Source organism: Coregonus clupeaformis, chromosome 34, assembly GCF_020615455.1.
Source record: "Coregonus clupeaformis isolate EN_2021a chromosome 34, ASM2061545v1, whole genome shotgun sequence".
NCBI lineage: Eukaryota > Metazoa > Chordata > Actinopteri > Salmoniformes > Salmonidae > Coregonus > Coregonus clupeaformis.
The window spans coordinates 1,984,310-2,008,243 of record NC_059225.1 but is presented as its reverse complement, the minus strand read 5'-3'; the positions used below and the strand labels follow the sequence as shown (position 1 = coordinate 2,008,243).

At 45.1% G+C, this 23,934-nt stretch overlaps 2 protein-coding genes across 3 annotated transcripts in view; one reads left to right on the top strand and one right to left on the bottom strand.

The window, feature by feature from the left end:
- The window catches only part of LOC121549481 (cyclic nucleotide-gated cation channel beta-3-like), a 39,663-nt gene extending 33,690 nt beyond the window's left edge, over positions 1-5,973 (bottom strand). Inside the window, exons 1-3 of the mRNA XM_041861278.2 lie at positions 5,537-5,973; positions 4,844-4,901; positions 4,023-4,134 (exon numbers count right to left, since the gene is read on the bottom strand). Of these exons, the coding sequence (XP_041717212.2) occupies positions 4,023-4,134; positions 4,844-4,901; positions 5,537-5,731 (365 nt within the window). The 5' untranslated portion in view covers positions 5,732-5,973. The remainder of the gene's footprint in view (positions 1-4,022; positions 4,135-4,843; positions 4,902-5,536) is intronic.
- A 1,722-nt stretch (positions 5,974-7,695) lies between these two features.
- Positions 7,696-23,934, top strand: part of cnbd1 (cyclic nucleotide binding domain containing 1) — a 67,662-nt gene continuing 51,423 nt past the window's right edge. Inside the window, exons 1-4 of one of the 2 annotated variants that reach the window (XM_041861921.1) lie at positions 7,696-7,847; positions 8,197-8,275; positions 8,567-8,683; positions 10,657-10,794. In XM_041861921.1, coding sequence (XP_041717855.1) covers positions 7,814-7,847; positions 8,197-8,275; positions 8,567-8,683; positions 10,657-10,794 — 368 coding nt within the window. In that variant the 5' untranslated portion in view covers positions 7,696-7,813. The remainder of the gene's footprint in view (positions 7,848-8,196; positions 8,276-8,566; positions 8,684-10,656; positions 10,795-23,934) is intronic. The other variant, XM_041861920.1, reaches the window with a different exon arrangement.

The following is a 23,934-nucleotide window of genomic DNA, read 5'->3' as shown; positions in this document are numbered from 1 at the left end:
ATAAGATCCCAGAAATGTTCCATACACACAAAAAGCTTCTTTCTCTGAAATGTTGTGCACAAATTTGTTTACATCCCTGTTAGTGAGCTATTCTCCTTTGCCAAGATAATCAATCCACTTGACAGGTGTGGCATATCAAGAAGCTGATTAAACAGCATGATCATTACACAGGTGCACCTTGTGCTGGGGACAATAAAAGGTCACTCTAACATGTGCAGTTTTGTCACACAACACAATGCTACAGATGTCTCAAGTTTTGAGGGGGACTGTGCAATTGTCATGCTGACTGCAGGAATGTCCACCAAAGTTGTTGCCAGAGAATTCAATGGTAATTTCTCTACCATAAGGATGTCATTTTAGAGAATTTGGCAGTACGTCCAACCGGCCTCACAACCGCGGACCACGTGTATGGCATTGTGTGGGCGAGCGGTTTGCTGATGTCAACGTTGTGAACAGAGTGCCCCATGGTGGCGGTGGGGTTATGGTATGGGCAGGCATAAGCAACGGACAACAAACACAATTGCATTATATCGATGGAAATTTGAATGCACAGAGATATCGTGACGAGATCCTGAGGCCCATTGTCATGCCACTCATCCGCCGTCATCACCTCATGTTTCAGCATGATAATGCACAGCCCCATGTCACAAGGATCTGTACACAATTCCTAGAAGCTAAAAATGTCCCAGTTCTTCCATGGCCTGCATACTCACCAGACATGTCACCCATTGAGCATGTTTGGGATGCTCTGGATCGATGTGTGTAACAGCATGTTCCAGTTCCCGCCAATATCCATAAACTTCGCACAGCCATTAAAGAGGAGTGGGACAACATTCCACAGGCCACAATCAACAGCCTTATCAACTCCATGCAAAGGAGATGTGTCGCGCTGCATGAGGCCAATGGTGGTCACACAAGGTACTGACTGGTTTTCTGAACCACGCCCCTACCTTTTTTTTAAGGTATCTGTGACCAACAGATGCATATCTGTATTCCCAGTCATGTGAAATCCATAGATTAGGGCCTAATGAATGTATTTAAATTGACTGATTTCCTTATATGAACTGTAACTCAGTAAAATCTTTGAAATTGTTGCATGTTGCATTTATGTTTTTGTTCAGTATAAAATGCAACATTTAGAGTTTGGCTTTAAAGTGAAACTACACTCAAAACCGATATTTTGGTATTTTTCCTTAGTCAACTGTTGATACAGTCCCAACATGTTTTGCATGTCAGCAGTCAAGTTTTCAAGATATTGGACTTTCAAGAACAAAGTGTCACCGGCCACATGCTTCTTGAAAGTCCAATTTCTTGAAAACGTGACTGCTGACATGCAAAACATTTTATGAACAGTGGTATAATGAAAAAAATACCAAAAGAGAGTTTTTTAGTGGATTTCCCTTTAACAAGTAATATTAGTGTGCAGGGCCATGCACAGACCTTTGGTGGGGCAGGTGTTCAAAGTGAAAAAAGAGCACCCCCCTCCTTTAATGTTTTCTGTTTTTTTAACCTTAACTCCATGCATACTTTTCTACAGCTCCTGTAGCCAAATTGTCCATATTTGTTTTATACAGGCCTTCATTTCCTGCAAAAACACACTCACTCATCACACAGTGTAGGCTAGATCCACAGATAGGCTATATCAGCTGATCACCGCAAATGTAGGCTACAGTGGGGAAAGAAAGTATTTAGTCAGCCACCAATTGTGCAAGTTCTCCCACTTAAAAAGATGAGAGAGGCCTGTAATTTTCATCATAGGTACACGTCAACTATGACAAACAAATTGAGGAAAAAAATCCAGAAAATCACATTGTAGGATTTTTAATGAATTTATTTGCAAATTATGGTGGAAAATAACTATTTGGTCACCTACAAACAAGCAAGATTTCTGGCTCTCACAGACCTGTAACTTCTTCTTTAAGAGGCTCCTCTGTCCTCCACTCGTTACCTGTATTAATGGCACCTGTTTGAACTTGTTATCAGTATAAAAGACACCTGTCCACAACCTCAAACAGTCACACTCCAAACTCCACTATGGCCAAGACCAAAGAGCTGTCAAAGGACACCAGAAACAAAATTGTAGACCTCCACCAGGCTGGGAAGACTGAATCTGCAATAGGTAAGCAGCTTGGTTTGAAGAAATCAACTGTGGGAGCAATTATTAGGAAATGGAAGACATACAAGACCACTGATAATTTCCCTCGATCTGGGGCTCCACGCAAGATCTCACCCCGTGGGGTCAAAATGATCACAAGAACGGTGAGCAAAAATCCCAGAACCACACGGGGGGACCTAGTGAATGACCTGCAGAGAGCTGGGACGAAAGTAACAAAGCCTACCATCAGTAACACACTACGCCGCCAGGGACTCAAATCCTGCATTGCCAGACGTGTCCCCCCTGCTTAAGCCAGTACATGTCCAGGCCCGTCTGAAGTTTGCTAGAGTGCATTTGGATGAACCAGAAGAGGATTGGGAGAATGTCATATGGTCAGATGAAACCAAAATAGAACTTTTTGGTAAAAACTCAACTCGTCGTGTTTGGAGGACAAAGAATGCTGAGTTGCATCCAAAGAACACCATACCTACTGTGAAGCATGGGGGTGGAAACATCATGCTTTGGGGCTGTTTTTCTGCAAAGGGACCAGGAAGACTGATCCGTGTAAAGGAAAGAATGAATGGGGCCATGTATCGTGAGATTTTGAGTGAAAACCTCCTTCCCTCAGCAAGGGCATTGAAGATGAAACGTGGTTGGGTCTTTCAGCATGACAATGATCCCAAACACACCGCCCGGGCAACGAAGGAGTGGCTTCGTAAGAAGCATTTCAAGGTCCTGAAGTGGCCTAGCCAGTCTCCAGATCTCAACCCCATAGAAAATCTTTGGAGGGAGTCTGTGTTGCCCAGCGACAGCCCCAAAACATCACTGCTCTAGAGGAGATCTGCATGGAGGAATGGGCCAAAATACCAGCAACAGTGTGTGAAAACCTTGTGAAGACTTACAGAAAACGTTTGACCTGTGTCATTGCCAACAAAGGGTATATAACAAAGTATTGAGAAACTTTTGTTATTGACCAAATACTTATTTTCCACCATAATTTGCAAATAAATTCATTAAAAATCCTACAATGTGATTTTCAGGATTTTTTTCCCTCATTTTGTCTGTCATAGTTGACGTGTACCTATGATGAAAATTACAGGCCTCTCTCATCTTTTTAAGTGGGAGAACTTGCACAATTGGTGGCTGACTAAATACATTTTTCCCCCACTGTATATCTCAACTAGTTAGCTAGGCTATGCTGTCAAAACAAGCTAACTAGTCTTTACATGATTTGAATTTATTCTGCTACTGACAAACAGTCAAACTGCAGTTGGATCACTATGACTAAAGGGATCGCCATGACGTTAATACTGGATTTGTTTTAATTTTTTTTTGTTTCATAGCCTCACTGACCATAAGCAGTTCCAGTGAGCTTCGATCAGCTAATCTTCTTATCTAATTTCAGCTCCTCTCTCTCTCCTTTAATCTGCATGTTTCTTTGCTGTGGGATATAGATCTGTTTGTGTTTGTCTCACACGGACTGAGAGCTCTTCTCCACTCTCCATGTCAGCCTTGATTAGATTATTAATTTGATACTGATTTGGTGTTAAGATCTCTTGGGAGGTGGCCATTTTGGAAGAGGTTCAAGGGAAGGTGAGTAGGTTACTTTCACTCACACTCTTCTCCTTATTCTGAATATTTACATTTACATTTTAGTCTTATCCAGAGCGACTTACAGTTAGTGAGTGCATACACTTTTTATACTGGCCCCCCGTGGGAAACGAACCCACAACCCTGGCGTTGCAAATGCCATGCTCTACCAACTGAGCTACACGGGGCCTTTACTGTACATAGTGTAAGTAAGTGCCAGTGTGGGAAGTTGAAGAGAGCCTTCTATGGAGAGTTATTCTCACCAGCCATAACCAAATCTCCATCTATAAACGTCGGTAGAGACTAATGGAGAATGAACACAAGGTACTGCACTTACTCCTCTGCTCCCTCCTGGTCAGGGTTGGCTGGGGCTGCGGCTGGGGCAGGGGCCGGGGCAGCGGCTGGGGCAGGGGCCGGGGCAGCGGCTGGGGCTGCAGCTGGGGCAGGCTCTGCAAAGAGAGGCGGGATGGCAGTTTCAATCAAGGTGTACAGGGAAAACCAGAGAAACAAACAATATATACCAGGTCTAAGAGGCATACTGATGTCTTTATTTAAGAGACTAAATGAAATCCATAAAATAACTATCAACTATTTAATCTGCCACAGAAATATTTAGACATGAGATTTTGGGGTGTATGAGCCTTTGTGAGGAGCTTCCTAAGTAGTTTCCTGCATGTTCACAACAGAAAGATGGGGAACATGGGGGGCCTTCTCTGTGACCAGTCTGGTGAATCTTGTGCATCTGCTACAGTAACAGACTGGACGCTAATGCATTAATGCAGATGAACCAATGTGACCATTGACCTGCATAGCTTTAACTTCTTGCTCACCTCCACTGCTCCACTTAAAGTATAAACAGACAGTTGAGCTGTCTATATCCAACTATAATAGCTACCAAGCCAAGACATGCACCCACCTCAGCCTCACAGTACAGTAATACATACAGCACAACAGCCAGCATTTTGAAATAAGTGGTGTTTTTGTTTGTTTGTACCTTGTCAGTGACGGCTTGCCTTACAAGAACAGTAAAAAGCTCAAACTAGATTTAATCAAGCATAAACATGATCCAAAACATATAGTAGCTCGCTCTAAGCAATGAGAAGCAGCAGGAATGAGCCAACAGTCAAGTCTCTGTTTTATCTCAAAGGATTTCTTTACCTGCTGGTTTGTCTTCTTTCTTGGCCCCATTTTCTTTATCTGCAGGCTTATCCTCCTGCTGAGATGAGTAACATTGCCTCAAAGTCAAACTCTCATCTTCATTATTCAAGTCATAGTGATTAGAGGACATTTTAATTTAGAAGACAATTTCCAACAGAGGGGGTAGATATACCATTCAGCAACAAACCACTATTCGTGATAGAGAGTTTCAAATTAAGCTCTAATTATTTGAATGTGCCTTTAAGTAATGAACAATTGATATGGGACAAATTAAAGAAAAATACAACAATCATGATTCAATTGTTTTTATTTCCTGAATAATAGACACACATGGAGAATGGAGAATAATTGTTTGCTACAAGTAAAGCATTGGAATCCAGAGTGCAAATCTCATAGCAAAAACATGATAATGCAAAATGAAATTGCTTGACATTTCTCAATGTTACAGCAGCCATTGTCAGTCCTTATAAAATGTGATGAGGAAACAGAAATGAATAAGACAGGATATAAAAATCTTGCACAAAACAAATTATGATAACCATTATTAACATGAGCATTACTTTGTCCAAGCATCATTGGACAGTGATAATCATTCAGCTACACTAGCCTACAGTTGTTGTTGGTATGCTGCATATACCACAGTGGATCAGCCTAATGCTGCTACAGTATTGGGATGAACCAGTGGTATCTTACCTTAGCAGATGCAGGAGCTGGGGCCGGGGCTGGGGCCGGGGCTGGAGCAGGGTCCGCGACTGGAGCAGAGACCGCGGCTGGAGCAGAGACCGCGGCTGGGGCAGAGACCACGGCTGGAGCAGAGACAGCAGCTGGGGCAGAGGCTGGGGCTGCTGGAGGTTGGGGGATAAACATCCCCTTCAACTTGCCGAACATGGCTGTATAGCTGGGTAGCTAACAGACTCTGCTTTGGAGAGGGGTGGTGGTAGTGAGTTCTCCTCCACACCTTTTCCGTTCTGTTCTCTTCTCTCTCTCTCTCTATGTAATACTCAGCAGCAGCTATACAGTCCTCATAGGTTGCTGTCCCCATTACCTGTGGACTTCTGATGCAATTAGGCCTCTGATGCTGTTAGACCCACTAATACCCCCTATGAGGCAAGCAGCCCCCACTTTGGGGAACGGCCTGTCAGGGCGTGTAAGTCCATTGCCAGCTATCATAATAAGAACACATTGGCTTTGTAAGTCACCACCGGGGTGGAGGTGGGATTCAGGATAATCTCTGAACACTGAAAATACAATACAGGCTATCTATCAGACTCAAGTAGTGGTCCTCTGTAGCTCAGCTGGTAGAGCATGGCGCTTGTAACGCCAGGGTAGTGGCTTCGCGACCACCCATACACAAAAATGTATGCACGCATGACTGTAAGTCGCTTTGGATAAAAGCGTCTGCTAAATGGCATGTTATTTATTTATTATTTCAAGAAGTTGTCCCATTGTATTTCATCAGAGGTTAAGGTATTAGGCCTATATCTATTGATGACAATCTGGTATATGCAGAATTTGTTTTGGGCCCACGCTACAGACGGCTATATCGGCCTGCTAATACAGGACTAGTAAACGCCCAGTGCGATATTTTTTGTATTTTCTATTCATTCTGATTTCTTCAGGGGGTGCTGCAGCACCCTCAGTACCCCTACTTCCCACGGCTATGATAATGTCCATTCCTCTTGTGAACCATCAACTACATAGTACACAGCCAGACAGGCATTCAGTAGAGTAGATAAAGAACTGGCAGACAGACGTACTGGAGCTCAGTGCGTCAATTGGCCCATAAACCTAGAGATCACTTACTTAATTAAACCACACAAGCCACAAGCTATACTTGCCAATGAGGGGATTACTTTAGTGTCTCCTAGGTGAAGGTAAAGCAGATGAACAAATACAATATGCTACAGCACAGAAATCCTTTAAAGTTCAAACCAAGTTACTGCAACAGTATGCCCGCAAAGACCCATGCACCAGAAAGTGTAATGTTACTGTAAGCTACTTTAGTAGGCCTATTATAAAATGTGACATTGTTTTGCATTTAGTTTTAGAAGGGCTGTGGGGTATTCTTCCAAGTTCAAGCATCTTTCTGAGCAACGCAACTGAGTTTTGATGCACTGTTTGGTTCCAGAACTAAGAACCTGACATAAAATACTGTTGAGGTCCGCTGCAACCTGGTCTCAGAGCATTTTGTATTATTCTGTACGTAAATCTAAGAAATGCCATTATTATGATAGGTCATGTTTTGTATGATATGAATTAATTTGTGGACGTCCCATCACCCACGTCCATCACCCATATTATATGTTACGATATGCTAAACGTACAATATGTTACGAATTAGAAAACCGTAGTATATTTTATGAATTTTCAAAACGAATGACGTTACAAATTCTAGCTAGGTGGCTAACGTTAGCTAGCTGGCTAACGTTTGCTAGGAGGATACGGGTCAAGGGTTAGGGTTAAGTTTAGGAGTTAGGGTAAAGGGTTAAGGGTTAGGGGAAGGGTTAGCTAAAATGGTTAAGGTTTGGGAAGGGTTATCTAAAAGCGTTAAGGGTAGGTTTAGGGGAAGGGTTAGCTAACATGCTACGTAGGTGCAAAGTAGCCAAAAAGTTGTAAGTAGTTGAAAAGTTGCTTATTACCTAAAATGCTAAAGTTGTCCGTGATGAGATTAAAACTCTCAACCTTTTGGGATGCCTTAAGTAACCATCTGTCTTATGTAACCATACCAAACGTAACATACAATACTAATATTAGTTTCCAGAATTACGTTCACTATGTTACGTCTAGTTTATGAGACCAGGCTGTTCCAACCTGTGAGGGTGTTGCCATGGCGAGAGGAAGCTAGCCAAACACGTCAGTAGTATATTTTCAAAGCTAGGGGGACACCGGGATGTGGGTTGTCAGGGGTATTTAGTTTTTTCGTTTTCTTTCTCTTCTTTACCCCAATTCTATTATTTTATATCAAAGGAAATGCAGCTTCATCCCTCTAGTTTGCAGCGCACGGGTATGTTTTGGTTCTTTCAGCTGTCAAAAGAGAAACAATGTTGCAGTAGCTAGCTATCACGCTAGCATCGGCAGCTAACTTTATAGAGATAGAATGTTGATACATTGTGCGCACAAAAATGACACATTGTAGCTAGCTAGCGTAGCTACTTACTGTAGCTGTAGCATCACTTCCTCCCTACACAAATGTGGTGACCTTGAAAAAAAAGGTTTTACCTTCTATGAAATATTGTTGTCGCTAACTACAAAAAAAAAATGGATCAACTGCCTGCCAAGTGAGGTTGCTGTTGATTTATTGAGTGCCACATTTATTACACCAACCTCCATTCATATAATTTATCTCTCTTCAGATGGTCAGAAAATCCTGGGAATAGATTACACTAATCTGAAGGTTTTGTGCAGAAACCACGGTTTTAGCCTCCGAGACAGGTAAGCCTATGACTCTCTACTCTACCTTTATGAATTCTGCTTCTTTCAGCTTCAGTTTATTCAAATCAGTCAGTGACAGTGTACATCGGAGACTGTATTTAAAAAATGTGGTGGTTTCTAAAATAGGCATGTTTGCACTACCAACAGATGCCTACAATATCAATATTGTAGTAGGCTACCATGGGCACTTTTTAAAAATTCATCATGATTCAGAATAGCTCTTGCACTCTAAATCACATAATCACATTTAATCAGTTTGTTGTTACTCCTTTGATAAACTTGTTTTTACAGCAACAGATACCAATCAACTGAAGAGGCCCATAACGATTTCATGAACTCCTATCGAAATATATTTCTCCGGCCAAAGAAAATGGTTCCCGGGAACCCTTTCCAGGCAGATAGCAAAGTGTAAGTGTCTTACAGCTAGACAACAACACTCTATGCAAAACCAATGTCCTCTTCTGGCTGGATTTCTTTAGAAATGAATCAAGGACAGACAGATAGCAGCATACTGCTGGGTACAGTTCTCAAGGAGCATAATTTTAAATAAAGGATCAAGTTAACATAAGAAAATTGTCAATTTAACAGTAAGGAGTGGTTTCCCGGATACCGATTAAGCCTAGTCCTGGACTAAAAAACAAGTTCAATGGAGAATCTTCATCGGAAATAGTTTTTAGTCCAGGACTAGGTTTAATCCGTGTCTTGGAAACCGCCCATAGAAGTTTGTTTAGAAGAAAACGGGATCACTGCCTTTCTATGCACTATGCTTTTTCTAGATACCAGCAGATGTTAGTAGCTAATTGTTTTCAAAGCCAGACTACTGTTGCAAGAAATGATTGAAGTTGTCCACGTCTTACTGAGTGTATGAGGCTACATGTTTATGAACATAACTAGAGGGTGATGCTTTCAGTAACATCTAGCTTTAAAAAGATTAACGTTTCTCCATGTAGGGGCGGGGTTAGTGCAGATGCACCTCTATTTTATACCTTTCCAATGTTTACTGATGCAAGGAGGTCGGTCATTAGAATTCTCCATCTCATCCATTAATCGGATTAAGCTCGAAGAGATGGAGCTGCGGACCTTTTCGCCAAAGCGCTCACTCACTCCCTAAGCCAGAAAGCTAAGTGCATGTAGATCTCACTTTGCACTGTAATGAATTCACAGAACGTTTAAGAAATAGACCTCTCCATAGTGGAAGAAGAACAATATAAAAAAATATATTCATAACATTTTACTTTGTAACTTTGACAAACTTTTAAGCGACAAAAATAAATAAAAGGCAAACAAGCGAAAAGCAGCGTGGGATGTTTTTACTAAGTCCCCTGGAGTGGAGTGACTCACAGTAGTGAAACCTGTCAATCAAACATGGTTTGACAACACAACAACAAACCCACTCACAGAGAGACAGATGCATTGAGTAATACATAATGTGGTACAGTGGAAGGAAACGGAAGCGCTACTTTCAGCTACTTGCTGCTGTAGAAATGTGTGTTATGGTGGGCAGTGACATATGAGTCACAGCTTTAATTGGCGTGAATATAGATCTGCTCTCAGTTGGGGTTGGGCCGCTTGAAAAGGCCTTGCCATGAGAATGCTATTAATATGCAGTGCTTGACTTGGACTGAAATAGGTGCCGATACTCATTTTGGGTGCGAGAATTGTTTATATTTAGGTGCTGGAGCTGTACAATACTTTTTAGCTAATATTACTGTATATAAGAGAAACAGGAGCTCAAGCAGTAAAACATGGTAGTTGCTTGTACTCTGCTCCGGTGAGCTCCTGCCCAAGTCAAGCACTGTTAATAGGATTAGTCTACATAGGACATGCCTCTATGATTAACTTAATTTAACTTAACCTAGTTCAATTAAGTGAGTTGGTCGGTGGGGTGTTTCTCTCTCTGGAGCTCTCTGGTTGACAGAAAGTAAACATGCTCAATGTGATGTGTTTCCCCTGAGAGGACTTAAGTAAAAAACATGCCTGTTTATCCCAGCATGCTGCTGCTTATTGACATAATGATGCCTTCGCAATGCAGAAATGAAATGTTATTGTCGACATGATAGGAAAATAATGTGAAATATAGTACTGCAATATTAACCAGGAAAATGATCACATAGGAAATTCCATATTTAGACTTAGATTTTCTATACAGGCCTATTGACTCATGACAAAGCATACTGGCATGTGTTTTTATTTTATTCAAATTGTGCATTTAAACATATAACATGTTGGCTATGACCCTGTCCAGGCTAGTGTCTGTCATTTCCCCAACAGCAGGTAGGAGCTAGAGAGGCATGTCAAAATAGTTGATGATCGTGAGGTGCAGACCAACAGACCATAAACTTAAAAAAAGTTGTCTTTGTTTTTGTCATTGTTCCCACCAGTGCTCCCGGCCCTGAGAAGCTGAAGGCCAGTGAGAGCCAGGAGTCCCAGGCGTCCCAGGAAATGAACAGGAACCAAGGTCACGGGAGACAGACTCAGGAGACACTCATCAACCACATGATCAAAGCCCTCAAAAAGTTGTGAGTAGAGAACTGTCTGTCAGGGTGATAAAGCCATGTCCTGATCTACCAGCTGGTGGATGAGGTAAACCCTGATCTAATACTGAGGCCAGTTCAACAAGGCCTGTTTGCTGCAAGCATGTTGCCAGAGTAACAATTTCAGTTGAATGATTTGAATGAACATTCCAAAATGTTAGGTGAAACATCAACAGCTACTTTTTGTAAGGATTACTGTGGCTTTTTAGCGACAATATTCAAACTGAAAACAACTTGGCTATTTCTACTAAATATAGTAGAAAGTCTATATGGCCACATTATTATTTTTAGCGGCAGTTTACACCCGAAATAGACACTTATTTTCGCTGCACATTATCTTCTCAGACTGTTAGCTAACGTTAGTGGCTAACACAAAACAAATGGAATATGTTAGCTAACGTTAGCCAACGTTAGCGAACTATTTCCCTTGTTGAACGCACCTGTAGTTATATTGAAGTAAAGACTATATACTGTAATGTATGCACAGTTAAGTGCATACATTACACCAGGCGGTGTCAGAGGAAGGCCCTAAAAATTGTCAAAGACTCCAGCCACCCTAGTCATAGACTGTTCTCTCTGCTACCGCACGGCAAGCGGTACCGGAGCGCCAAGTCTAGGTCCAAGAGGCTTCTAAACAGCTTCTACCCCCAAGCCATAAACTCCCCCCCTCTTTTACGCTCTCTGTTTATTATCTATGCATAGTCACTTTAATAACTCTACCTACATGTACATATTACCTCAATTACCTTGACTAACTGGTGCCCCCGCACATTGACTCGGTACCGGTACCCCCTGTATAAAGCCTCGCTATTGTTATTTTTACTGCTGCTCTTTAATTATTTGTTACTTTTATTTAGTATTATTTTATATTGTATTTTTTGTGGGGTTTTTTTTGTATTCTTTCTTAAAACTGCATTGTTGGTTAAGGGCTTGTAAGTAAGCATTTCACTGTAAGGTCTACACCTGTTGTTTTCGGCACATGTGACAAATAAAATTGGATTTGATTTTATTTTGAACAGAACTCCTATCCACATCCGATATATTATTGCATGCGCTCGTTGCTTCTTAAAAAAAACTTGGTATTACCTTGAAGTAGCATATATTTTGATATTACTGTATAATATGCCTGCACATTACTTCTGCAGCTTAAATTAATTCAGACTTATTGTACAGTACAGTATCTCTGGTTGAGTCACACAAAAGTGCTGTGAATATTGCACTTCTCTCTAAAACCAGAAGGGGGCAGTGTATTCCCTTTGTAACTGTCTCATCAAATTTTCTGAACATGTGCTGCACTGCCGCTCCTTCATATTTCCCCCCTTGGCTGCCCAACAGATGATGAAGTACTGTTTTCATTAGAATTAGCCAGATGCAGTCGAAGATCATTCTGTCTGCGTCCCAAATGGCACCCTGTTCCTTTTCCCTATACAGTGCACTTTTTGACGGGGGTCCATATGGCTCTGGTCAAAAGTAGTGCACTTTGTAGGGACTAGAGTGCCATTTGGGTCAGAACCCTGAGTTCTACAACAACAACTCCAGCAGCATGACATATTAAGAATGTCAAATCAATAGCATGTGGTGCCTCTACTACACATGGAACTGTCTCAAAGTAAACAAACCAAATCACTATACCAACCCCACACCTCCTTGTAATCATCAAAGCTCCTTGTAGTCTTAATTCATTTGGATGGGACAGACAGTTAATGCCCTTTTGCCTTCATGTTTTGATTTTCCTGCTATCATGGTTAATCATTGTGAGATTGTCCCAGACCAGCATGTTCAGTCAGTGAGTTTATTTGGCCCTCCCTGGCCATATCGTGAGTAAGAAAAAGGCTGTGTCTGAAATGGCACCCTAATCCCAACATACAGTGCCTTCACAAAGTATTCACACCCCTTGACTTTTTCCACATTTTGTTGTGTTACAGCCTGAATTTAAAATGGATTAAATAGAGATTTTGTGTCACGTATCTACACACAATACCCCATAATGTCAAAGTGGAATTATGTTTTTAGAAATGTTTACAAATTAATTAGAAATGAAAAGCTGAAATGTATTGAGTCTACTGTAAGTCTTCAACCCATTTCTTATGGCAAGCCTAAATATGTTCAGGAGTAATAATTTGCTTAACAAGTCACATAATAAGTTGCATGGACTCACTCTATGGGCAACAATAGTGTTTACAATTATTTTTTAAATGACTACCTCATCTCTGTACCCCACACATACAATTATCTTTAAGGTCCCTCAGTTGAGCAGTGAATTTCAAACACAGATTCAACCACAAATATAATGGAGTGTTTCCAATGCATCGCAAAGAAGGGCACCTATTGGTAGATGGGTAAAAAATTTATAAAGCATATACCTTGAATATCCCTTTGAGCATGGTGAAGTTATTAATTACACTTTGGATGGTGTATCAATACACCCAGTCTCTACAAAGATACAGTTGTCCTTCCTGGCGGCAGGTAGCTTAGTGGTTAAGAGCATTGTGCCAGTAACCGAAAGGTCGCTGGTTCTAATCCCTGAGCCAACTAGGTGAAAAATCTGTCGATGTGCCCTTGAGTAAGGCACTTAACCCTAATTGCTCCTGTAAGTCGCTCTGGATAAGAGCGTCTGCTAAATGATTAAAATGTAAAATATAATCAGTCACAATGAGGCCAATGGTGACTTTAAAACAGAGTTTAATGGCTGTGATAGGAGAAAACTGAGGATGGATCAACAACATTGTAGTTACTCCACAATACTAATCTAATTGACAGAGAAAAAAGAAGGAAGCCTGTACATAATAAAAATATTCAAAACATGCATCCTGTTTTCAACAAGGCACTAAAGTAATACTGCAATTATGTTTTTGTCCTGAATACAAAGTGTTATGTTTGGGGCAAATCCAATACAACACATTACTGAGTACCACTCTCCATATTTTCAAGCATAGTGTAACATTTGATTAATTGACATTCCTAGTGTTTTTATTTAATCTTTCTTTTTCATTCAGACAGTGGGTTTCCTAAGATTGCAATATTATGTGGTGTTATTGGCTTCCCTTTGGCTGGTTATGTTGGACAGGACAGGACCTGAGCAGAGAGAGAGGCCTCAGAGTGCTGTGGCATTTCATTGAGGGGATCACTGGGATCCAATGTGTTGTACAGTAGGTGTGTGAAGTACTATTTGACCGAAGCCCCTCAGTGACATCACCAACTCTCTATTCAAACCTTACATCAGGGTTGGGGTCAATAACATTTAAATTCCAGTCAATTCAGGAAGTACACTGACATTTCAATTCTATTGAATGCTTTTCAATTAGGAAAATTGGAAATTGGAATTTGGTTTACTTTCTGAATTGACTGGAATTTAAATAGAATTGACCCCAACCCATGTCTTCTCTATGTTCAAGACACAGTGCTCTGTTCAATAAAGACTAAGGATTTAGAGAAAGTGTTTTATATTACTGCAGTAAGGCTCCCAGAATAGCTCTGAATACGGAAAAGCGCCACCCAGGTTTGGTATCTTATACCCCTCCTTGAAATATCCATTGTCTGAAGCAATCAGAGACAAAACTAACTGCACCAACCTTTGTGCAGTATTAGGCTACTGTATTATTCTTACTTTAAAGCTCTGTCAGTGTGTTGTTTTACCATCGGCTTATCTTCTGATCTGAGGTCAGTGTGTCAGCATCAGCAACAACAGGAGGAAGGTCAAGGTTAATGAAAGGTGTTTCTCTCTCCTCTCTGCCACCTGGCCTACACAGATGGAACTACAGATAGCACCATCCTTTTCCTCCCATCCATATGCCTGGTCTGACTGACTATGCAGCCCTGCCTGCACTGTTTTGGCCCTAGGCTGTTTCCCTGCTTGCCTCGCCACTTCCTTAGTTTTTCACTTCCTCTCCGTAAACTGTTTGCGCTAGGCTGGGGTACCTTCATATCTAGGCTGTTGACTGCAATCTGTCAGGTTTAAGAATAAGTCTGTCTAAAAGAGCTGCGCTCCGGCATGAGGAAACAAGGGTTGTGGTTGTTTCTATGTTAAAATATGTATTAGTTGTTCAAGTCAAATGAAATTGTATTTGTCACATGCTTCCTTAACAACAGGTGTAGACTAACTGTGAAATGCTTTCTTAAGGGCCTTTCACAACAATGCAGAGAAAAAAATAAAAACAAAAGAGAGATAATAAATACACAATGAGTAACGATAATGGCAGGGGTACGAGGTAATTGAGGTAGATATGTACATACAGTTGAAGTCGGAAGTTTACATACACCTTAGGCAAATACATCTAAACTCAGTTCTTCACAATTCTTGACATTTAATCCTAGTAAAAATGCACTGTTTTAGGTCAGTTAGGATAACCACTTTATTTTAAGAATGTGAAATGTCAGAATAATAATAGAGAGAATGAATTATTTCAGCTTTTATTTATTTTATCACAATTAGTATTTGGTAGCATTGCCTTTAAATTGTTTAACTTGGGTCAAACGTTTCGGGTAGCCTTCCACAAGCTTCCCACAATAAGTTGGGTGAATTTTGGCCCATTCCTCCTGACAGAGCTCCCTGCTCACACACACTTTTTCAGTTCTGCCCACAAATGTTCTATAGGATTGAGGTCAGGGCTTTGGGATGGCCACTCCAATACCTTAACTTTGTTGTCCTTAAGCCATTTTGCCACAACTTTGGAAGTATGCTTGGGGTCATTGTCCATTTGGAAGACCCATTTGCGACCAAGCTTTAACTTCCTGACTGATGTCTTGAGATGTTGCTTCAATATATCCACATCATTTTCCTTCCTCAGGATGCCATCTATTTTGTAAAGTGCACCAGTCCCTCCTGTAGCAAAGCACCCCCACAGCATGATGCTGCCAGCCCCTTCACGGTTGGGATGGTGTTCTTTGGCTTGCAAGCGCTCCCCATTTTTCCTCCAAACATAACGATGGTCATTATGGCCAAACAGTTCTATTTTTGTTTCATCAGACCAGAGGACATTTCTCCAAAATGTCCCCATGTGCAGTTGCAAACCGTAGTCTGGCTTTATTTATGGCAGTTTTGGAGCAGTGGCTTCTTCCTTGCTGATCGGCCTTTCAGGTTATGTCGATGTAGGACTCGTTTTACTGTGGATATAGATACTTTTGTACCTGTTTCCTCCAGCATCTTCACAAGGTCCTTTGCTGTTGTTCTGGGATTGATTTGCACTTTTCACACCAAAGTACGTTCATCTCTAGGAGACAGAACGCGTCTCCTTCCTGAGCGGTATGACGGCTGCGGGGTCCCATGGTGTCTATACTTGCGTACTATTGTTTGTACAGATGAACGTGGTACATTTACATTTACATTTTAGTCATTTAGCAGACGCTCTTATCCAGAGCGACTTACAGGAGCAATTAGGGTTAAGTGCCTTGCTCAAGGGCACATTTACGTCATTTAGCAGACGCTCTTATCCAGAGCAACTCACAAATTGGTGCATTCACCCTATAGCCAGTGGGATAACCACTTTACAATTTGGGGGGGGGGGGTAGAAGGATTACTTTATCCTATCCCAGGTATTCCTTAAAGAGGTGGGGTTTCAAATGTCTCCGGAAGGTGGTGAGTGACTCCGCTGTCCTGGCGTCGTGAGGGAGCTTGTTCCACCATTGGGGTGCCAGAGCAGCGAACAGTTTTGACTGGGCTGAGCGGGAACTATGCTTCCGCAGAGGAAGGGGAGCCAGCAGGCCAGAGGTGGATGAACGCAATGCCCTCGTTTGGGTGTAGGGACCCCTCACTGCTCCATAGGCAAGCACCATGGTCTTGTAACGGATGCGAGCTTCAACTGGAAGCCAGTGGAGTGTGCGGAGGAGGGGGGTGACGTGAGAGAACTTGGGAAGGTTGAACACCAGACGGGCTGCGGCATTCTGGATGAGTTGTAGGGGTTTAATGGCACAGGCAGGGAGCCCAGCCAACAGCGAGTTGCAGTAATCCAGACGGGAGATGACAAGTGCCTGGATTAGGACCTGTGCCGCTTCCTGTGTAAGGCAGGGTCGTACTCTCCGAATGTTGTAGAGCATGAACCTGCAGGAGCGGGTCACCGCCTTGATGTTAGCGGAGAACGACAGGGTGTTGTCCAGGGTCACGCCAAGGCTCTTCGCACTCTGTGAGGAGGACACAACGGAGTTGTCAACCGTGATGGCGAGATCATGGAACGGGCAGTCCCCTTCCCCGGGAGGAAGAGCAGCTCCGTCTTGCCAGGGTTCAGCTTGAGGTGGTGATCCGTCATCCATACTGATATGTCGGCCAGACATGCAGAGATGCGATTCGCCACCTGGTTATCAGAAGGGGGAAAGGAGAAGATTAGTTGTGTATCGTCAGCGTAGCAATGATAGGAGAGGCCATGTGAGGATATGACAGAGCCAAGTGACTTGGTGTATAGGGAGAAAAGGAGAGGGCCTAGAACTGAGCCCTGGGGGACACCAGTGGTGAGAGCACGTGGTGCGGAGACAGCTTCTCGCCACGCCACTTGGTAGGAGCGACCGGTCAGGTAGGACGCAATCCAGGAGTGAGCCGCGCCGGAGATGCCCAGCTCGGAGAGGGTGGAGAGGAGGATCTGATGGTTCACAGTATCAAAGGCAGCAGACAGGTCTAGAAGGACAAGAGCAGAGGAGAGAGAGTTAGCTTTAGCAGTGCGGAGAGCCTCCGTGACACAGAGAAGAGCAGTCTCAGTTGAATGACCAGTCCTGAAACCTGACTGGTTTGAATCAAGAAGGTCATTCTGAGAGAGATAGCAAGAGAGTTGGCTAAAGACGGCACGCTCAATAGTTTTGGAAAGAAAAGAGAGAAGGGATACTGGTCTGTAGTTGTTGACATCAGTGGGATCGAGTGTTGGTTTTTTGAGAAGGGGAGCAACTCTCGCTCTCTTGAAGACGGAAGGGACATGGCCAGCGGTCAAGGATGAGTTGATCAGCGAGGTGAGGTAGGGGAGAAGGTCACCGGAGATGGTCTGGAGAAGAGAGGAGGGGATGGGGTCAAGCGGGCAGGTTGTTGGGCGGCCTGCAGTCACAAGTCGCAGGATTTTATCTGGAGAGAGAGGGGAGAAAGAAGTCAAAGCATAGGGTAGGGCAGTGTGAGTAGGACCAGCAGTGTCATTAGACTTAACAAACGAGGATCGGATGTCGTCAACCTTCTTTTCAAAGTGGTTGACGAAGTCATCCACAGAGAGAGAGGGGGGGAGGATTCAGGAGGGAGGAAAATGTGGCAAAGAGCTTCCTAGGGTTAGAGGCAGATGCTTGGAATTTAGAGTGGTAGAAAATGGCCTTAGCAGCAGAAACAGATGAAGAAAATGTAGAGAGGAGGGAGTGAAAAGATGCCAGGTCGGCAGGGAGTTTAGTTTTCTTCCATTTCCGCTCCGCTGCCCGGAGCTCTGTTCTGTGAGCTCGCAATGAGTCATCAAGCCACGGAGCTGGAGGGGAGGACCGAGCCGGCCGGGAGGATAGGGGACACAGAGAGTCAAAGGATGCAGAAAGGGAGGCGAGGAGGGTTGAGGAGGCAGAATCAGGAGATTGGAGGGAGAAGGATTGAGCAGAGGGAAGAGATGATAGGATGGAAGAGGAGAGAGTAGTGGGAGAGAGAGAGCGAAGGTTGCGGCGGCGCATTACCATCTGTGTAGGGGCAGAGTGAGTAGTGTTGGAGGAGAGCGAGAGAGAAAAGGAAACAAAGTAGTGGTCGGAGACATGGAGGGGAGTTGCAGTGAGATTAGTAGAAGAGCAGCATCTAGTAAAGATGAGGTCAAGCGTATTGCCTGCCTTGTGAGTAGGGGGGGACGGTGAGAGGGTGAGGTCAAAAGAGGAGAGGAGTGGAAAGAAGGAGGCAGAGAGAAATGAGTCAAATGTGGACATAGGGAGGTTGAAATCCCCCAAAACTGTGAGGGGTGAGCCATCCTCAGGAAAGGAACTTATCAAGGCATCAAGCTCATTGATGAACTCTCCAAGGGAACCTGGAGGGCGATAGATGACAAGGATCAGGAGGGAGGAAAATGTGGCAAAGAGCTTCCTAGGGTTAGAGGCAGATGCTTGGAATTTAGAGTGGTAGAAAATGGCAGCAGCAGAAACAGATGAAGAAAATGTAGAGAGGAGGGAGTGAAAAGATGCCAGGTCGGCAGGGAGTTTAGTTTTCTTCCATTTCCGCTCCGCTGCCCGGAGCTCTGTTCTGTGAGCTCGCAATGAGTCATCAAGCCACGGAGCTGGAGGGGAGGACCGAGCCGGCCGGGAGGATAGGGGACACAGAGAGTCAAAGGATGCAGAAAGGGAGGCGAGGAGGGTTGAGGAGGCAGAATCAGGAGATTGGAGGGAGAAGGATTGAGCAGAGGGAAGAGATGATAGGATGGAAGAGGAGAGAGTAGTGGGAGAGAGAGAGCGAAGGTTGCGGCGGCGCATTACCATCTGTGTAGGGGCAGAGTGAGTAGTGTTGGAGGAGAGCGAGAGAGAAAAAGGAAACAAAGTAGTGGTCGGAGACATGGAGGGGAGTTGCAGTGAGATTAGTAGAAGAGCAGCATCTAGTAAAGATGAGGTCAAGCGTATTGCCTGCCTTGTGAGTAGGGGGGACGGTGAGAGGGTGAGGTCAAAAGAGGAGAGGAGTGGAAAGAAGGAGGCAGAGAGAAATGAGTCAAATGTGGACATAGGGAGGTTGAAATCCCCCAAAACTGTGAGGGTGAGCCATCCTCAGGAAAGGAACTTATCAAGGCATCAAGCTCATTGATGAACTCTCCAAGGGAACCTGGAGGGCGATAGATGACAAGGATATTAAGCTTAAATGGGCTAGTGACTGTGACAGCATGGAATTCAAATGAGGAGATAGACAGGTGGGTTAGGGGAAAAAATTGAGAATGTCCACTTGGGAGAGATGAGGGATTCCTGTGCCACCACCTCTCTGACCAGATGCTCTCGGGGTATGCGAGAACACATGGTCAGACGAGGAGAGAGCAGTAGGAGTAGCAGTGTTTTCAGTGGTAATCCATGTTTCCGTCAGCGCCAGGAAGTCGAGGGACTGGAGGTTAGCATAGGCGGGGATGAAGTCAGCTTTGTTGGCAGCAGAACGGCAGTTCCAGAGGCTGCCTGAGACCTGGAACTCCAGGTGTGGGGTGCGTGCAGGGACCACCAGGTTAGAGAGGCAGCAGCCACGCGGTGTGAGGCGTTTGTGTAGCCTGTGCAGAGAGGAGAGAACAGGGATAGGCAGAGGCATAGTTGACAGGCTGTAGCAAATGGCTACAATAATGCAGAGGAGATCGGAATGAAATGAACTAAACATCAGGGAGAGGAGAGAGCAGGGCCTCCCTCACCAAAACTTCCACCTCAGAAACTATAATTGTTTCACTGAACCACCCGAACAAAAACTCTCCCAACTTCCACCTTTAGAAATCAGAATTGTTGTGAACCACAGCGGTCCAATGTTTAAAGGAATAGACTCAACCCACTTTATTCAGCTAGCTAACTATGATACCATAGCTAACTAGCATGCTAGCATCCAATAACACACAGTTTAGCACCAACACTTGGTCATAACAAACCACCAATAGTGTGTTAACACACTAAGCAGATAATTCGTGTCCGTCTCTAGTTCCTTTCATAACGCAGCAATAATTAAACGTTGGCTAGCTTAGCACAAATATATTGTATTTAGCTACTACAGTACAGTTAGCTGGTCGTGTTGGCTAGCTAGCAATGGCTACTGTGTTGACTTTGTTTGAAGAACGGCTAGCTAGCTAGCTAGCTTCGTGCTACAACCGGCACCGCCGAAAGACAATGCTAACCTACAGTAACTACCCACAACAGCCCACGATGCCTAACTATGACGCCATAGCTAACTAGCATGCTAGCATCCAATAACACACAGTTTAGCAGCAATACTTGGTTACAACAAACTACCAGTAGTGTGTTAACACACTAAACAGATAATTCGTGTCCGTGTCAAGTTCCTTTCATAACGCAGCAAAAATTAAACGTTGGCTAGCTGGCACATTAACATTGGAAACAACTCTCCACTAGCTAGCTGGCACATTAACATTGGAAACAACTCTCCACCGTTGCTAAACGTTACCAATAGCTACCCGCTAGCTAGCTAGCCTCGTGCTTCGCCGGGCTCCGCCGCAAACAGTACTTACCTACAATAATTACCTACGGAAACCTACAGTAACTACCTAAATAACCTACCTACAATACATAACTACAACTACCTACCTACGATCTAAATACATGGTACCTTCAGGCATTTGGAATTTGCTCCCAAGGATTAACCAGACTTGTGGAGGTCTACAATTTTGTTAATAATAATAATCTGTCTGTAAACAATTGTTGGAAAAATTACTTGTGTCATGCACAAAGTAGATGTCCTAACCGACTTGCCAAAACTATAGTTTGTTAACAAGAAATTTGTGGAGTGGTTGAAAAACTAGTTTTAATGACTCCAACGTAAGTGTATGTAAACTTCCGACTTCAACTGTATACAGTACTAGTCAAAAGTTTGGGCACACCTACTCATTCAAGGGTTTTTCTTTATTTTTACTATTTTCTACATTGTAGAATAATAGTGAAGACATCGAAACGATGAAATAACACATATGGAATCATGTAGTAACCAAAAAAGTGTTAAACAAATCAAAATATATTTTATATTTGAGATTCTTCAAATAGCCACCTGTCACGATCGTCTGAAGGAGGAGACCAATGCGCAGCGTTGCGAGTGAACATGATGACTTTATTAACTTAAAGCAACCACGAAGAAAACAACAAATGACGATCCGTGAAGTTCTATACTGAATACTACTAACAGCAACAAAGAAACAATAACCCACAACACAAAGTGAACTCACACAGTATAAATATGGCTCCCAATCAGAGATAACGAGCCGACAGCTGACACTCGTTACCTCCGATTGGGAGTCATACGACTAATCAAGAACAATTAACCAAACATAGAAAATGCACAACCAGAAATCCCCAACATAGAAATGCACCCAAACAATGAAACTAAACAACCCTGGCTCAAATATCAAGGTCCGTGGAGCCAGAGTGTCACATTACCCCCCCCTAAAGGTGCGACCTCCGGGCGCACTCAGCATACAGTCTCGGGAGGGTCTGGGTGGGCGTCTGTCCCTGGTGGCGGCTCTGGCCCAGGTCGTGGTCCCCACCCCACCTTAGTCACTATCCGCTTCCGTATACCCTTCCTCATGACCACCCCCAACTAAACCCCACTGGATTAAGGGCGGCACCGGACTACGGGGCAGTACCGGACAAGGGGCAGTACCTGACTAGATGGCGGATCCTGGCTGGCTGGCTCTGGCGGATCCTGGCGGGACGGTCTCTGGCGGATCCTGGCGGGACGGCTCTGGCGGATCCTGGCGGGGACGGCTCTGGCGGATCCAGGCTGGACGGCTCTGGCGGATCCTGGCTGGACGGCTCTGGCGGATCCTGGCTGGACGGCTCTGGCGGATCCTGGCTGGACGGCTCTGGCGGATCCTGGCTGGCCGGCTCTGGCGGATCCTGGCTGGACGGCTCTGGGCGGATCCTGGCTGGACGGCTCTGGCGGATCCTGGCTAGACGGTTCTGGCGGATCCTGGCTGGACGGCTCTGGCGGATCCTGGCTGGGCGGCTCTGGCGGATCCTGGCAGGACGGCTCTGGCGGATCCTGGCTGGCTGACGGATCTGGCGGATCCTGGCGGGCTGACGGATCTGGCTGCTCATGGCTGGCTGACGGATCTGGCTGCTCATGGCTGGCTGACGGATCTGGCTGCTCATGGCTGGCTGACGGATCTGGCTGCTCATGACTGGCTGACGGGTCTGGCTGCTCATGGCTGGCTGACGGGTCTGGCTGCTCATGGCTGGCTGCAGACGGATCTGGTTGCTCATGGCTGGCTGACGGATCTGGCTGCTCATGGCTGGCTGACGGATCTGGCTGCTCATGGCTGGCTGACGGATCTGGCTGCTCATGGCTGGCTGACGGATCTGGCTGCTCATAGCTGGCTGACGGATCTGGCTGCTCATGGCTGGCTGACGGGTCTGGCTGCTCATGGCTGGCGGAAGGCTCTGGCTGATCCTGTCTGGCGGAAGGCTCTGGCTGATCCGGTCTGACGGAAGGCTCTGGCTGCTCCTGTCTGGCGGAAGGCTCTGGCTGCTCCTGTCTGGCGGAAGGCTCTGGCTGCTCCTGTCTGGCGGAAGGCTCTGGCTGATCCTGTCTGGCGGAAGGCTCTGGCTGATCCTGTCTGGCGGAAGGCTCTGGCTGATCCTGTCTGGCGGAGAGCTCTAGCGGCTCCCGGTCTGGCGGACGGCTCTGAAGGCTCATGGCAGACGGGGCGGCTTTGCAGGCTCAGTACAGACGGGCAGTTCAGGCGGCGTTGGGCAGACGGACAGTTCAGACGGCGTTGGGCAGACGGGCAGTTCAGACGGGCGTTGGGCAGACGGGCAGTTCAGACGGCGTTGGGCAGCCGGGCAGTTCAGGCGCCGTTGGGCAGACGGGCAGTTCAGACGGCGTTGGGCAGACGGGCAGTTCAGACGGCGTTGGGCAGACGGGCAGTTCAGGCGCCGTTGGGCAGACGGCCAGTTCAGGCCGGCTGGCGACGCACATCGTGGACCTGGTGCGTGGAGTAGGAACAGGCCGGACTGCACCGGGAACACCCACCACTGGCCTTAACTGGGGATCAAGAACGGACCGGACCAGACTGGGAACACACTTCAGTCTCTCATGCCGTGCCACAACAACTTCCCTCCCTCTACTCGCCAATGGCTCCCGTAATCCGATAGCCTTCTCTCCTTTTCTCCCTGTGGCAGCCTCCTGCTGCCCAGGCGCCAAGCCATGTGCCCCCCAAAACATTTTTGGGAGTAACCACGGGCTTCCAGCCTCGACTCCGCGCTTCCTCTTCATACCACCTCCTCTCGGCTGCAGCTGCCTCCAGCTCTTCACGAGGGCGGTGATATTCCTCCTCAGACCACCTCCTCTCGGCTGCAGCTGCCTCCAGCTCTTCACGAGGGCGATGATGTTCCTCCGGTTGTGCCCAAGGACCCTTTCCAGCCCGAATCTCCTCCCATGTCCAAAAGTCCTTAGGAGGCATCCATAACTCCTGTGTCCAGACCCCTTGCTCCTGGACGCGCTGCTTGGTCCTTTTTTGGTGGGTT